The following is a 17,406-nucleotide window of genomic DNA, read 5'->3' as shown; positions in this document are numbered from 1 at the left end:
TTCATGGCAAGAATAGATATATACCCATAACCTTATTTTCCTTTAATATTAATATATGTAACACATTGAGTCCAATTTTTGATGGAAATATAATATCAGCAGAGCTGTATCTTTTCTATTCCTGCCCATCACTCTATTACCGGGATAGACCAGAAGTAGGTTAGAACTATGTTTTTGTTACATTCGGAAGACAACATTTTAAATTACTTTTTTGGCTCGTATAAATTCAAATACATGAAAGGAAACTCATTGGTTCTTTTCACATTTTTATATCCTTAACATAATTGTTTGATTCACTATACTAAAGTTCATGTTTGAAACTGTCTAATGTTTTTCTTGTTTTTCTTTTAGGATCAATTTGACAATATAGAGAAACACACACAATGGGGAATTGATTTCTTTGAAAAATATACGAAGTTTGTTAAAGAGCGACTTGACATAGAGCAAAGCTATGCAAAACAATTAAGGTAAGATGATCAATTTATATTGTCAGAACTATGCTGTTGTAGCAATCTGATTGGGAGAGGGGGAGGACTGGCTGATCAACATTCCAGGTATAGATGTTTCAGACATGGCTGAGGGATGTGAAAGAGGTGCATTGCTGATTATGGAAAATGCCACAGCTGCACTTGCAGATGGCATCTTGGAGGGCTCATCCAGCAAAACCATGTAAGTAGGATTCAAAAAGCTGAAAACATGAAGATAGGGTAGACACAAAATGCTGGAGTAACTCAGCGGGTGATGTAGCATTTCTGGAGAGAAGGAATGGGCGACGTTTCGATCTGAAGAAGGGTCTCGACCTGAAACGTCGCGCATTCCCTCTCTCCAGAGATGCTGCCTCACCCGCTTTATATTTTGTAAATCTTCGATTTAAACCAGCATCTGCAGTTCTTTCTTACACAACATGAAGATAGGATTACATTATAGGTCTCCCAATAGCCAGCAGGAGATAGAAACATAGAAAATAGGTTCAGGAGTAGGCCATTCAGTCCTTTGAGCCAGCACCGCCATTCAATATGATCATGGCTGATCATCCAAAATCAGTACCCCCTTCCTGCTTTTTCCCCATAACCCTTGATTCCGTTAGCCCTAAGTGCTAAATCTACCTCTTTCTTGAAAACATCCAGTGAATTGGCCTGCACTGCCTTCTGTGGCAGAGAATTCCAGAATCGCAACTCTGGGTGAAAAGGTTTTTTCTCATCTCAATCCTAAATGGCCTACCCCTTATTCTTTAGGCCATAGAGGAACAGAAATGCAGGCAGATTGTGGAAAGATGTAAAATGATTTTAATTTCTTCAGGGACTCCCCTAGTGTCAGGAGCTTAGATGGGGCAGAATTTGTTAGATGCATCCAGGAACAGGGTTACAGGGTTTCCTTTATTGTCATTCAGACCGAAGTCTGAACGAAATTTCGTGCCTGCAGTCATACATACATACAATACAATAAAAAAACAACAATAAACACATATCAACATCCACCACAGTGAGTCCACATAGCACCTTCTCACTGTGATGGAGGCAAAAGTCTTAGGGCTGCAGTCTCTTCCCTCCTCTTCTCTCTCTGCGCTGAGGCGACACCCCACCGGGCGATGTAGCAAACAGTCCCGCGGCTCAAACACCGCGGCCCCGGGGTGGTCGAAGCTGCCGTCCACCAGTCCTGCTGACACAGCCGCTGGCCCGCGGCCGAACCCCGGACTCAGGTCACCGCCGCCAGAACGCCATCCCAGCCACCGGAGCACCGTTCCAGCCCCGAGCCGGATCGCCCTCACGTGAGTGCCGTTACTGTCTCAGCCTCGCGCCAGGCCGCCCCGACATGGGCGCCGCTCCTCCCTCGGGCTGGGCCGGGCAGCCCCGACATGGGCGCCGCTCCTCCCTCGGGCCGGGCAGCCCCGACATGGGCGCCGCTCCTCCCTCGGGCCGGGCAGCCCCGACATGGGCGCCGCTCCTCCCTTGGGCTGGGCCGTCCAAACATGGGCGCCGCTCCTCCCTCGGGCTGGGAGCGCCGCACCTCCCCGAGCTCGGCCACTCCGACGGGAGCACCGTTCCTTCCTCGGACCAGGCCGCCCCCCGGGAGCGTCACAGCCCCTCACGGAAGCCCTGTTCCAGCCCCGAGGCTACTTGAAACAACATGTCGATAGTCCAAAGATAGACACAAAAAGCTGGAGTATTCCAGTGATTCAGACAGCATCTCTGGAGAAAAGGAATATGTAACATTTTGGGTTGAGACCCTTCTTCAGACCAACTAGGGAAGAGGCCATACTGGACCTTGTACTGGGAAATTAGCCTAGTCAAATGATCAAAGTTTCAGTGGGAGAGCATTTTGGGAACTGAGAGATTAAAACTTTATTTTAATGCAAAAGGCCTGACAAGTAAGGCAGGTGAATTCAGGTAATGGATTGGTATATGGAACTGGGATATTATACTATAACAAAAGCACATTTGAAGGAGGGTCAGGACTGCTGGTTCAATGTTGAGAGGTGCAAATCGACAGGCATGATAGAAGGGAAGGTAAGGCAGGAGGGGAGTTGTGTTTTTGGTCACAGGATATCACAATAGATTTTGGGTGATGGGGAATTATTGAAAAGGCATTTGAGGGGGGGTCATCTTTTTCATGTAGAGGATGATACCCATATGGAACAAACTGCTAGAGAAAGTGGTTGAGTTTGTACAATGACAACTTGTAAAATACATTTGGACGAGTGCATAGATAGGAAAGGTTTAGAGAGATATATATGTCTAATATGGGGAAATGGGACTAGCTTAGATGGGCACCTTGATTAGCCTGGACAAGTTGGGTTGAAGGGCCTGTTTCCTTGATTTATTACTCTTGACTGGGTTCTGACCACCACAATCCAAGAATGATTTGGCTTCAGAAGAAGTTCACTAGGATTTTATCTGGATTAGAGAGTATTAGCTATAAATTCAACCTCCGACATTCCAGAGAAAACAATCCACACAATACTCCAAATGTGGCCTCACCAAATTCCTATAAAACCACTCAAGTCTTGATCAATGAAGGCAAGTGTATACCATATACCTGTTGTGTTGCCATTTGCAGGAAGTTATGGACTTGGGCTCGTCCATCAATGATGTTACAGTATTGCGTACAGTTTTGGTCTCCAAATCTGAGGAAGGACATTATTGCCATAGAGGGAGTGCAGAGAAGGTTCACCAGACTGATTCCTGGGATGTCAGGACTGTCTTATGAAGAAAGACTGGATAGACTTGGTTTATACTCTCTAGAATTTAGGAGATTGAGAGGGGATCTTATAGAAACTTACAAAATTCTTAAGGGGTTGGACAGGCTAGATGCAGGAAGATTGCTCCCGATGTTGGGGAAGTCCAGGACAAGGGGTCACAGCTTAAGGATAAGGGGGAAATCCTTTAAAACCGAGATGAGAAGAACTTTTTTCACACAGAGAGTGGTGAATCTCTGGAACTCCCTGCCACAGAGGGTAGTCGAGGCCAGTTCATTGGCTATATTTAAGAGGGAGTTAGATGTGGCCCTTGTGGCTAAGGGGATGAGAGGGTATGGAGAGAAGGCAGGTACGGGATACTGAGTTGGATGATCAGCCATGATCATATTGAATGGCGGTGCAGGCTCGAAGGGCCGAATGGCCTACTCCTGCACCTAATTTCTATGTTTCTATGTTATTGGTCTTGCCATTAATTGTATATTTGTCCATTACATTCAACCTCCCAAAGTTCAACACCTCGCAGATACAATGACTACATTTAAAAGGTATTTAGGCAATGTAGGGGCAGGCAGGGAATAGTAGGATAGAGACCATGTGCAAGGAGATGGGATTAGTTAAATTGGTGTAATGATTGGCACAGCTGTGATGGGTTGTAGGGCATGTTCCTATTGTATGATCTGCGCGTATTCTACGCATCACTGTGAAGGCCAAAATGTTTCAAAGGTAACTTTCATCGCACTTTACTATTAATATTTTGTTAACTCCATATTTTTGGAAGATTTAATGTTTGCATTTGAGAGCTTTAGTTAGATAATTTCCATGTAGAATTACAAAGGTTTTTTTTTTTTTTAAATACCCCCTAGGAAGGACCCTTTATTGAAGAATGCTTTTGTTTTTATTAAAGATTAACTTAGATATTGATTCTTGTATTCTAAGTAATCCCATGTAATGGATTCTTTGCAACAGTCAGCCTAAAAGGCTGCAATGAATTTTGAGATATTGTGATGTTACTGACCAGGTTGTTCACAAATACAATTATAAATTGTGTGTACAAAGAGTAAAATTGCAGATTTTTGAATTAATTAATACTTTTCATTTGTTCTTTTGGTTGCCATTCGACCATTGTAAACATTGGAGAGTCTCTTTCTCAAAGAAAGGCAGGTGAAAAATAATAGTTTTTAAGACAATATGCTAAATATTTCATAGGCAAGACGTAAAGGGTTGCCATGGGTAAGCAGGAACGAGGAGTTGAGGTTTCAATCGGAGCACCGATCTTGTTAAATCATGGAGCAGACTTGAAAAGATGAGTGGCCCTCTGCTTGCATTTGATCAGACAATGCCATGAGACAATCACCTGAAAAGACACTTGCAACATTGGTACTGGGGTTGACAGAATACAGGATGAATCAATTGCTAGTTCCATCAAAAGCCACGGCTTACTTTTAGATGACAATAAGCGAGTTTGGTATTCCGACTGCGCATGCCCAGGTCGTAGGTCACCCACGATAAACATTCTCCACAGCTCAGCTGCTGCGCGTATACAGCCCGCGCCCCATCCGCAGCCAGGATTGAAGCCGGATCCCCGGCGCCGCTGAACTGCCACTGGACTGTCCCCCGTCCCCCCGAGCACCCCACCCCTGTCCGGGGGCTGGTGGAGATGCCCGGGGCGACCCCGGATGGACGGGACACCGGCCTGGAGCATCGGTGGACCCAGGCCCACAGCCAGCGCAGAGAAGAAGCGCCCAGCCCTGCCAGGCCAACCAACAGCCCCGGACCGGCGGGACACCGGCCCGAAGCAGTGGCGGCCCCAGGCCAACAGCCAGCGCGGACCGTCAGTCCAGGGTTGTCGTTCAACCTCACTGGACAGGCAGAGCCGACCCGGAGCCAGGGGCCACCACGGCCCTGGGCCGACACCCCACCTGTTCAGGGCCATCCCGGACATCCCCGGCTGCCCCGGACAGGGACGGGACACCCAGGAGGGGATGGGGGTGGCCCAGCAGCAACCCAACAGCGCCCGCAGCGCCGGAGACCCAGGCCTGACCCCGAACACGGATGAAACGCAGGTCCGTACACACGCAGCGGCTGAGCCGCCGAGAATGTCTCTCCGCTGGTCTAGTGTCTCTGCTGGTCTAGTGTCTCCCATTTGCATCTGCCCCCTCTCTCTCTCATTGTTACACCCTGCTCTCCCGCTACCTCAGATTAAATATATTTTTACACATAAATTAAGAATAAAGATAAGAATTTATACACAGTTTATACAGCCAGCACTTCGCTCGCTTTTTCTTTATCGCGAATAACCCTTGACAAATCACATGATTCCTTGCGTTTTTTCGGAATACCAAACTCGCTTATTACCACAGAAAATCATCTCGACTTGCTTCACAGAGGCTTGGGCTGAAAGTGGAGCGTATGGGGAAAAATTGAGACGTGGGATTAATAACAAAGTTCATATTGGAAGCAAAGCAGTGACATGGATTCTGGAGGGAATTCCAAAGTATGAAATCTAGCTGGTCTCCAATTGTTCAGTATAGGAACAAGCGTTTGTGCAGAGACTTGGCGTCAGAGTAGGAGTTCGGAAGAATGGTGTTCCAATGGAGGAAAAGATAGGGAGGTGGAGTCTATATTTAAGAAAGAATTGCAGATGCTGGTAAAATCGAAGGTGGACACAACGTGCTGGAGTAACATCAGTGGATGAGGCAGCATCAACGTTTTAGGTCGCCACTCCCTTCTCTCAATAGATGCTGCCTCATCCGCTGAGTTACTCCAGCATTTTGTGTCTACCGATGTGGAGTCTATGTAAGGATTGAAATATCACGATGTGTATTTTCAATGAGACATTGGGGTCAGAGAGTCAGTTTAATTTATCAGCATTTGGTGATATTGGGTGGAATGATGCAGAATAGTGCAATGGACTCCAGGATTGGAAGCCATAGTCATTTTGGAGATGAGATTTGAAGATTAATCTTTACGTTCTGGTTTATATAGACTGAAGTGTGACATATTGTGGTGGTGAAGTTCATTGTGATGGAGAAACAAATTATGGAACAACAGATGTGATTGCAAAAAGATGAATGCTGTTGAATTTTGATGCCTCATTTTGAATGCATGAGGCATCAAAAGTGGTGTCTAGAAGAAGGTTGTTAAAAGGAGGGAATTTATTTTTTCACGTGGCCTTATTTGATTTAAGTATCTGCTGTGGTTTCGCTGTTGAGTCCTTCCTGAATATTGGCTTTGGCATCAACGGTTTCCTCCCTGTGAGGTAATATGTGGATTCGTAAGGATTAAATATAAATAGTATGGTAATAAACTTTAAGGATTGATAATAATTGGGTCATAAGGTCATAAGGAATAGGAGTAGTATTAAGCCGTTCCACCCATCGAGTCTACTCTGCAATTCAATCACGGCTGATCTAACATAATATCATACCACATCAAGGTTGAAAATGGTGACAATATATGCAAGTTGGCCAACAATTCAAAAGATTGAGTTGCAGCATGAATTGCAAGTCTCAAATTTATTGGTAGCTCTATGTACTTTGCATAAACAGCCTCTTGCTTTTCTATTCTTTTTTGTAGGAATTTGATTTCTATGTTAATTCTGATTAAGCTTACAATAGAAAGTGATATCTGGTAGTAATTAATGTAAATCTTATCATAATGACTTGATATTTAATGCCTTACAGTTAATCAGTGTAGCCCAGAAAGTGAACAATCTGTGCTCATCGCCTGTAGCTTTTTTTAAACAAAATCGCATTCCTGAAGAAGGGTTTCGACCCGAAACGTTGCCTATTTCTTTCACTCCATAGATGCTGCCCCACCCAATGAGTTTCTCCAGCATATTTGTATACCATCGCATTTCAGATGTTTGGATTTCCTTTATTTTTCCTTTGCCATCTTTTCTTTTAACCAGTCGTTTTCCCCTCTCATTTCTTTAATTTTTCCATCTGTCATTTTTGTTTCTCCTTCGGTCCATAAATCTCAATAGTTAAGGGATTATTGACTCACTTTCAGTTCTTTCAGTTTTCCCAACAAATTATACCACAGATGTTTTTTGATTTGAAGAATGAACAAATGGTTGGACTTCTATTTGCAATACGCAATATGTACTTTGGTGCCAGAGCTAATCTTTATAAAATTATGACCATATAAGACCATCATTGTCTCCATGAAAGTGCCTGAAATTTGCTGCGCACTTACTAGATGAATGATGCATTCCTTTTCATTTGCCATTGAAGTGTTGCATAAACCTTATATCCATTTCTTGGTATTGGAGGAGGTTCTTAAATATCCACACACTTTTTAACTTTTATTCATTCCCTCCTCCAAAATTCTGTGCTTAATCGGTAGATTAATGTACAAGCCTAGACTTGGGTTGGTAAACAAATGTCTCTTCTGCATTTGTATAAAACATCTCGGTTACTGCCTGAGAGTAGAAATGAAAATGTATCATGTTTGCTTGATTAATTATGTACTACTTGTAATCCCTTGATCTTCTAAAGCATGAATGAGTAAGATAAATCAATCATATTGATGTCATGGCCAAGAAAACACATGAACACCACCTACCTGCTCAGAAGACTAAGGAAATTTGGCATGTTTTCAAGTACTCTTGCAAATTTCTATATATGCACCATAGAAAGCATCCTATCGGGATGCGTTGCAACTTGTTTTGGCAACTGCTCCGTAAGACTGCAAGAAATTCCAGAGTGTTGTGGATGTAGCACAGTCCATTGTACAAACCAGTTCCTTGCTGCTGCCTCCCCCCCCATCCCCCACAGACGATGCAAAACCGTGAAAGCATGTACCACCAGATTTGGAAAAGGCTTCTTCCCCTGCAGAACAGATCTTTCATAGAAACATAGAAAATAGGCGCAGGAGGAGGCCATTCGGCCCTTCAAGCCAGCACCGCCATTCATTGTGATCATGGCTGATCGTCCCCTGTGCCTGCCTTCTCCCCATATCCCTTGACTCCATTAGCCCCTAGAGCTCTATCTAACTCTCTCTTAAATCCATCCAGTGACTTGGCCTCCACTGCCCTATGGCAGGGAATTCCATAAATTCACAACTCTCTGGGTGAAAAAGATTTTTTTCACCTCAGTCTTAAATGACCTCCCCTTTCATAAGCTAAGATGCAGTTCCAATATCCCAACCAATACCATTGCAACCCAAGTTGTCTTAATGATTGACTCTGAACCCCAGATAATCACTTTGTATCTGATCAGACACAGTAAAGGTGTCCACTTGCTGTCCTCCTTTGGCTGATGACTTGACATTGAATCCCATTCTTAAAAAGCACGTGGAGGAAGGTCCAAGTGCTATAAAAGGGAGGTACCTCCTAACTGTCCAAGAATAGTTGGTAGCACCCACACTAACCAGGCTGGCTAATTCCTGTAAAGGGCCTGTCCCACTTTCCCGAGCTGCTCACGAATTTTCCCCTTGATTCAAACTCGGAGAATGTTCGTAACGGGTCCGTAGGAGGCCGTAGATATATCGTAGCGGCTCATTATGTCAGCCGTAGGTACTCGGGGCATCAGGTAAGTCGGGACGTTTTTTCCAGCATGACAAAAAATGTCCACGAGTAAAAAGATAGTCGGGAGGAGAAAAATTGCAACATTTAATGCCCCGAGTACCTACGGCTGACATAACGAGCCGCTACGATATATCTACGGACTCGTACGGACCCGTTACGAACATTCTCCGAGTTTGAACCAAGGGGAAAACTCGGGAGGATACGTGTGCAGCTCGGGAAAGTGGGACAGGCCCTTAAGACACAAGTCCCATTTGTGTGTCTGCAACTGGTTGAGAGAAAATCAGCACTAAGGAAAAATCTATTTGATCAGACCTTCCCATACCTCTCAGTTACAGATACATATGTCCATGATGGTATCAGTAGGAGGGATTACTACATAGTTTCTGCAGAGTTCATGTTTCTTTCCCACTGAGGATGAATCATGTGCCTCATGTGTTAGAGTAGGAACAGTTGGAGCAGCTTGTAACTGGGCCATCAGGAGCAGCAGAAATACTTTAAAATCGGGAACCTTGAGAACTTCAGACATGACTTCAGAATTAAGGGACAGAACTTTAGGGGTAACATGAGGGGGAACTTCTTTACTCAGAGAGTGGTAGCGGTGTGGAATGAGCTTCCAGTGGAAGTGGTGGCGGCAGGTTCGTTGGTATCATTTAAAAATAAATTGGATAGGCATATGGATGAGAAGGGAATGGAGGGTTATGGTATGAGTGCAGGCAGGTGGGACTAAGGGAAAAAAGTTGTTCGGCACGGACTTGTAGGGCCGAGATGGCCTGTTTCCGTGCTGTGATTGTTATATGGTTATATGGTTAACTGGTAAATATCTCTGTCATTTCACTCAAGCCAAGGGACCAACCGTAGGAGAATCACCTGTGGCTTAAAAATGAACTATCAACTTGGTGAAATGCAATGTAATGAAGGGACATTTCATTGTACTGTTAAAAAGAGAGCTGGGTAAATTTCTAAAAGGCTGGGGAGTTGGCCAGGTAGATTACTTTCTATGGTAGAGACCTGATGAACCAAATGGCTTATTTCCGTCCTCTGGCCATTCTATAAAAGGTAATTATTATATAAAAAGTTCAATCCTTGGCCTGTTTGCTAATCTTGTGCAACAATTTCTACTAATTTAAAAAAAGGACGTGCCACCTTCTCATTTTCAGGTGTCAGGAAGCGTATAATAATAATAATAATAATAATAATACATTAAATAATTAATACATTAATAATTAATACATTAATAATTAATAATTAAAACACTTTTAATTTTGTGTTCAGGAACCTTGTTAAGAAGTATGGACCAAAACGTTCCAGCAAAGATGAAGAACCCAGGTAAGCCAAGAGTTTTTAATGTTTGTATGTCATAACTAAAAACAGATTTAGGATTTGATTAAATTAACTAAATGCATTTTTTTTTTAAAGTTTTGATGAGCCATGTACAGAACCCCCTTTGTCTCTTCATTGATTATGCTTGAAGTACCAAGCAAAGCCACTCACATTTTTATAGCAGTATAAACAATAGAAAAAAAATGGCGGATAATGCTTTTCTAAGCATTGCTTGGTCTGATAGCCTTTTAATGTTTTTCCTGTTCAAGCTTTTGAATCTGTGTTCCACGATGAATGCCTGAAGCCTACTTTGCAAATAAGAGACATAATGTTGCTTTAAATTTTTTGTTTTCAATTTTATTCTCCCATACAAAGCTGTAGACTGCTGCTGGTTAAAAATTATAGGCTTTCTATACAATATCTAAGTGACGACCTACTTCACTCAAGAAAAAGAATGGGTGCCAGCCTCATCCCATTTATTTCTGTTAGGACTGCACTTTCAAACAAAGATCTTATAGCGGAGATCTTTGCTTTCAAAGAAGGTAACAGCCATTAAAGAAAACCCTGTATGTTGAAACTGCGTTCATTTAGGGATGCTCCAATCAATTGCTGTCCCAGTTGTTGAAATTTGGATGGGATTCATAACTACACAATAAAATGGGCATTGATCTAGGGGCCTCTAATCTGTTTAACTTGATATTCCAGGGCGATGCCTGAAAGTGCTTTTAAATTAAATTAAGACTGTGACAATTGAGTTATTTAATTGAATGTATGGTTACCAGTTGAAAGGGAAGAGAATGGCAATTATGTTAACTGTACTTCATAATTAAAATCAACATGGGCTGAATCAAACAGATAATTATGCAGTTCTTGGATAGACATTTCAAATGCAGCACAAATGTGCTGTATTAATGTATATACAATGCTACCCAGCAGAGTACTTGGCCGTCCAGTCCGCACACTCAGTTATATAATCTCAGTTATATAAAACGAAAGTCTGCTTGTGCTGATTGCTCCTGTGCTGGAAACCCAGTATGAATCCGTAACCCCCCCTCGTTATTGTGCACTGCATTCCTGAAATTTGTGTGTGAATCTGTGCCCTCTGCTATCGTTTCCTCAGCAATTAATCGCTCCAAGCCTTTGTGAGGACGATAATGGAATGGGCTGCATCCTGGGTGGCATTACAAGAGTAGGCCATTACTGGGGACTGGCAGTCATGTACAGGAATGCTGCCCAAATCCTAAGTTTTCCTCGGCTCCCCCGCGACGGATGCTGCTGTCTCCCCCTCTTTCTGAAATAGTAGCAAATTCAAGAGTCAGTGACTGCCAATGAGCTCCGTACCATAAAGAAGTCTGGGCAATCAGCGTTCTATATGGTACACAGCCCATATCTTGATGCAGAGTGGCTGCTTTGGTCCCTCAACAGCAGCTCTCAAAGGCAATCACTCCACACCAAGCTGTTGGATTTGCACCAGATTCCCAGCACGTGGCAGTAGGGAGGGCGGGTTTTGATGCCAGGTTTCTAGCCCAGCAGCACTGGCAGTAACACTTGTCTCAATGCAGTGATCACCTTGTGTACTAATTGTGTTAGGGTTCTCATTCCTAGAAAGGCATCCTATGCATATTAATCAAGGTACCCGTGCACTGAGAGAAATATCCTGTTCATACTTCCTTATGGGAAAATTGCCTTATTCTTCAGGAAACCTGGGACTATTTAGGCAAAAACAGCTCACTATAAGCTGAAGATAGACACAAAAAGCTAGAGTAACTCAGCGGGACAGGCAGCATCTCTGGAGAGAAGGAATGGGTGACGTTTTGGGTTGAGACCCATCTTCAGACACTATAAGCTCCTAGAATGTGAGGGGAGAAGAAAGTAGGTGGGTGGGGCTTTAATTTTGAAGTGAGCCTAAATTCTTGTTTTCCCATTCACCCTGACGAGATCCCTTGGGATCTTCCGTTTCAATTTCCCCCTCTTGCTCTTCTTGATTCGGGCAGACTATTCAACCGATCCATTCCAGCTACTAGCCGAGTAAACTTTCTTGGAATTGCTTCCACCAGCTTAACATCCTTCCTTTAACAAGATCAATATAGTACACTGTTCCAAATGTCATCGTGTCAGTATCCAATATTACTGAAGTAAACCTATCTACTTTTGTGTTCGATTCCCTTTGCAATAAAAACATCTTTTCTGTTGGCTTTCCTAATGATTAACCTTTTGTGAATCATGTACCAGGCAGCACAGAATCAAAGCAACCATCTGCCTTAAAGTTGTAAATAGTTGAGGCCTTGGTACTGATTCTTGTGGCACACCATTCGTTGCATTTATCAATGAGAGGAAAAATAGTTGAAGTCCACTCTTTCCTGTTAGCCAGTCAATCTTCTATCCATACCAACAGGTTTCCTCAGATCATGAGTTTTTATTTTCTGCAATAACCTTTAACAAGGCACCTTAACAAAAGCCGTCAATGTTTTATGTGTCATTCCTAACTGTCACTTTATGCCATGTTGTTGCTTGTGGGCGGAGCACCAAGGCAAATTCCTTGTATGTGAATATACTTGGCCAATAAACTTATTCATTTATTGTAATTACATCCACCAGTTCCCATTTGTCCACTGTGTTATTACTTCAAGACAGTCCATTAAATTCCCTTCCATAAAGCTATGTGGGCTTTTCCTGATTACTGAATTATTTCCAAGTGCCTTCCCATAATGTCTAATAATTGCTTCTAATAATTTATCCATTATGGATATTAAATTAATTGTCTTGAGTTTTCTGTTTTCTGCCTCCCTCTCTTTAAGACTCTGAATTCCATTTGCTGTTTTCAAAGCTAATGAAACCTCTGCTGAATCTAGAAAATTAAAATGAATACATCGACTATTTTATTGTCGCTTCTTTTAAGCTTTTAAGATGGTCTATTAGGACCCGAATGCTTGTCTGAGCCTCATTCACCTCACACAAACGGAATGTAAAATTCAGTCCATTATGTTAAGGTTACTAATTAATTCCCTCATTGCACAACACCAAATCTCGTGCAGCCTACTGTCTGGTTGGCACCAGAATATGCTAATCATAGAAACTGTCCTATGAACTTCTCATCTGCGCAATCTTTGTGCACTTGATTTAAGCAGGTTAAATTCCCCCATGATTATTGCTATAATCTTCTCGCAAGTTCCCATTACTTTATACTTTGCCCTACAATGTGGTTACTACTGCATCTAGTTATTTGTTCAAAGTTTAAAAACAGGAAAGCATCACAGTAATCAACAGCACAGAAGGGAGCCATTTAATCTATTGTTTCCATGAGTCATTTGAGTCATTGAGCTATACAATACGGAAACAAGCCCTTCAGGCCATCTTGTCCATACTGACCAAATTGCCAAAATAATCCCACTTATCTGTGCCTGGTCCATATTCCCCCCCCCCCCCCCCCCCCTTCCTGTCCATGTAACTGACCAAGTAGCTTTTAAATGCCATAATTGTTCTCACCCCTATTACTTCCTCTGGCAGCTTATTCCATGTACACACTCCATATCCATGTACATTGTGCAAAAGGTCTCATTTAAATCTATGCCCTCTAATCTTAGACTCCCCTACCCTAAGAAAAAGTTTATGGCTATTCACTTTATCTTTACTCCTTCTGATTTGTTTAATACCCCCACAAGGTAACTCCTCAGCTTCCTATGCTCCAGGGGAACAAAATATATTAGCCTATCCAGTCTTTCCCACCTCAAACTCCTGACCTGGTAATATCCTCCTAAATCTTTTTTAACCTTTTCCAGTTTAATGGCATCCTTTCGACAGCTGGGCAAGCCAAACCTTACACAGTACTCCAAATATCTTGGTCGTTTTAATATCTCTCATTCTAGCCTTCCCTTGAAGGTGTACAATGATGTGCCAACTTGGTGTTCTGGCTATGAAGTAGCAGGCACGTGGTTCAAGAAAACTTGCATATCTACCCTAGCATTAACTAAATGATTAATATACCATTTACAAAACATTGAATTATTGTATTTTGTGATAAAGGTGTATTGATGTCGGAAGGAGGTAGGCAATATGATGGCAATGAGAAAATGTATCCTTTTTTAAAATTAAATATCTCTGCATTCTATTTGAATTTTTAAGTTTAAAATTTCTAGCTCTCAATGTTGATCTCCCAAATTCATCCAAAGTATAACTTTTATAATTTATCAAGGTTAAATTTTTCATTTGTATGCTCAGTTAATTTGTCCAATCCACGTTCTTCGACCTTAGACAAATTATTCCAACTATATATTTTTGGTTCAATTTAGAATATTTTTCCTGCAGCCGATGCTCTATGTTGTTAAATCCTGGAGATGCGGCTTAATTTTATATGTTATTCATAACAATTGCATTTTGTACTGTACAATGTTGTATATCCAGGAGAGCCACTTAATATGCTTCCAGATACACTCATTCTAGTTCTTTTGTTTCAGGTTTTCCTATTGCCATTCGTTCTTCCAAGTCCTCAATGAACTCAATGACTATGCAGGCCAGCGTGAAGTTGTTGCTGAAGAAATAGGGCACAGAGTCTATGGAGAGCTTGTTAGATATACTCATGATCTGAAAATGGAAAGGAAAACAGTGAGTAATTATATTCAGTTCCAGCTAATATTTATTCACAAGTTTTCTTGTTATTGTGTACAGAAACTGGGCTATGGACAAGTGTTCCGATAAATTGAATTGGCAGATGTCAGGGTTTGAAAGATCCGAAGATGCTGGTGGTGACTCGAATACGAATTCAAAAGCCGCAGGAGGCCAGTCAAGGTTGTAGATCAGTGTAGTGATTTGGCTAAAAATAAATTGTGAGTCAAGGATAAATATTTTAACAAAGGTACCAATTAGTACATTAGTAACTAAGGTGTTGTCAGAGAAATGGGAACAAAAATACATTGAATGCATTATACCCAAATGCGTGAAAATGGAAAAAGACAAAATAATAGCAAAGATAAAATTAAATTGTTTGTTCCAATAGACATTGAGAGGCATGATTTCAGATTGAGAATTAAAGTTCAGATAAGATGATACCAGATGAACAACAACAAGATTTTATATGTCAGGATAGGATGAATTGACTAGGTGTCTTTTCTCTTGAGAAAAGATTAAGAGTGACCTAAGAGGTCTTACAATGATAGGTTTGGATAAAATGGATGCAGGTAGAATATTTCTCTACTTGGGGAAGAGCACTGAGAAGTCCACTGGGAAATTAAGGAGCTTAGTCAAGAGGGGTGAGAATGCTACACAGATTATAAAGAAAGTTTCCTGATTCAGTTCTATTTCATGGGGTTATGGACATGTGTTATGTTATTAGCTGCCCATAACCAAATTGAAGGAATAAGATAAAGCATTCACATCAAAATGACAAAACTGCAGGGCAATCATGAGTATTTGAGACTATTTTAGGGTGGTCTTGACGATTAGAACTTTCTTACTTTTTTTTCCTGTAGCATCTTCAAGAAGGACGTAAAGCCCAGCAGTATTTGGATATGTGCTGGAAACAGATGGATAATGTAAGTTTTGATTTATTTTTCCTCCAAACTAAGTTTGGACCAAAGTTTTTTGTAATTGGAACATACATTAAAGCAGTGCACTCTACATTTCCCTCAACTTGAGAAATGCATTAAAATCAGAGGGTGTTATATACCTTATTTCAATATATGGAGATATTCTATTACTCTCAAATTAACTAAAATATTCAGGGTCCCTCTAAGTTTCCACTGTCAAATGAAAACTTGAGAAATGACAGGGCTTGAGGAGATGCCATCTGGCATCAATTTAGGCACTGAATTCTCATACATCAAAGTCATTCTCAGTGCATACAAACTCCGTACAGATAGCACCCATAGTCAGGATCGAACTCGGGTCTCTAGCGCTGTATGGCGGCAACTCTACCACTGCGCCCATGTTGTGTTGCAGCTTGTTTACAGATTTATGTGTAGAATGTGTGAAGTAATGTGTTTTGTTTTGAGCAATTCCCAAATACAACAAGCATTTAACTGCGACAGGCATTGTATAATTAAAATGATTTCATACGTTCTAATTTTGCATTTTGTAAAGAGCAGTGTCCTCAGCTTCTGTTAATTAAACGGCTCTTTCCATTAGATTCCAGTTGTTTATGTGAAAGTTCAATTTGGAAGAGGTCTCATCAAATATTTGTATTTTATTTTGCTTCAGAGTAAAAAGAAGTTTGAGAGAGAATGCAAAGAGACTGAAAAGGCACAAATAGGTTACGAAAAACTAGACTCCGACCACAACGCAACAAAAGCAGATGTCGAGAAGGTTAGTGTTCTCATTTCTATAAAATGTACTCATTTTTTGGCATCCAGACGTTAATTATTAGCGAATTAGTCATAGATTTACAAGAATTGTTCATCAAGAAACATATTTCCTTGTCTAAATGAGTATTTTTTACAGAACTCAGCGTGCAGGCTGGTGCAAAGTTTTGCCTTCTTATTTGTAATGGAGTTGCTCCAGAAACTCCCTTGCAAAAGAATTTAGACTATTTCTTCAAAAGAAACATGAGAGAAACTATATGTTTAATATGTAATATCCCTGCTATGCAAAAATGTGAGGCAGCCACAACATATAGAAGCAAGACCCTCCCACAGCCATCATGAAGCTTAACTTTCTCATGCATAAAACTTCTAACCCCCAACCCCCATTGTTTAAAATCAGCTGTCCCTTCACCCATAGCTTAAAAACTGTGGTCTCAATGCCAGGAAAACAGATTAAAGCTGGGGTGTCACCATGCTGAGCCTAAATGGAAATTGGCCTTGCAAAGACATGTGTGGACTGAATTTGAAAGTGTGTCAACTGTTAAACACCCCATAAGCCCTAGTCAATGACTGTGTAGGAAAGAACTGCAGATGCTGGTTTAAATCGAAGGTAGATACAAAATGGTGACTCTGAAGAAGGGTCTCGACCCGAAACATCATCCATTCCTTCTCTCCAGAGATGCTGCCTGTCCCGTTGAGTTACTCCAGCATTTTGGGTCTACCCTAAGCAATGACCATCCCTAACAAAGAGTCTAACCATAATTTGATTTGCGTCCCATCCAAACCATGCATAGATGCAGTATATGGTACGCAGTGGCGGCAGCATGTCTTGGGCTATATTCACTGCATGTCCCAAACTTGTGACCACTTCTAACAAATAGAACATGCTTCTGGCTCATTGGAGCATTATCACCTGTGGATACCCATCCATGCCCTCCACCATCATTAGGTTCTTGAACTGTCCAGCAGCATTTTTTCAACTTTATTAATTTAATCTGACACCCAGGCTAAGAAATGCAGTGGTAAAAGCTGACAGTGGCTAGGGAGAGATATTCTCCTGGTTGGTT

At 41.7% G+C, this 17,406-nt stretch overlaps 1 protein-coding gene across 5 annotated transcripts in view; it reads left to right on the top strand.

Annotated features, from left to right (window-relative positions):
• The window catches only part of fnbp1l (formin binding protein 1 like), a 110,006-nt gene that overhangs the window by 60,536 nt on the left and 32,064 nt on the right, over positions 1-17,406 (top strand). For all 5 annotated transcript variants that reach the window (XM_033028927.1, XM_033028929.1, XM_033028926.1 and 2 more), the window contains exons 2-6: positions 352-467; positions 9,999-10,052; positions 14,501-14,648; positions 15,512-15,574; positions 16,239-16,343. In XM_033028927.1, the coding sequence (XP_032884818.1) occupies positions 352-467; positions 9,999-10,052; positions 14,501-14,648; positions 15,512-15,574; positions 16,239-16,343 (486 nt within the window). The remainder of the gene's footprint in view (positions 1-351; positions 468-9,998; positions 10,053-14,500; positions 14,649-15,511; positions 15,575-16,238; positions 16,344-17,406) is intronic.

This window comes from Amblyraja radiata, chromosome 10 (assembly GCF_010909765.2).
Source record: "Amblyraja radiata isolate CabotCenter1 chromosome 10, sAmbRad1.1.pri, whole genome shotgun sequence".
Lineage (NCBI taxonomy): Eukaryota > Metazoa > Chordata > Chondrichthyes > Rajiformes > Rajidae > Amblyraja > Amblyraja radiata.
This window is presented reverse-complemented; position numbering and strand designations above follow the sequence as displayed.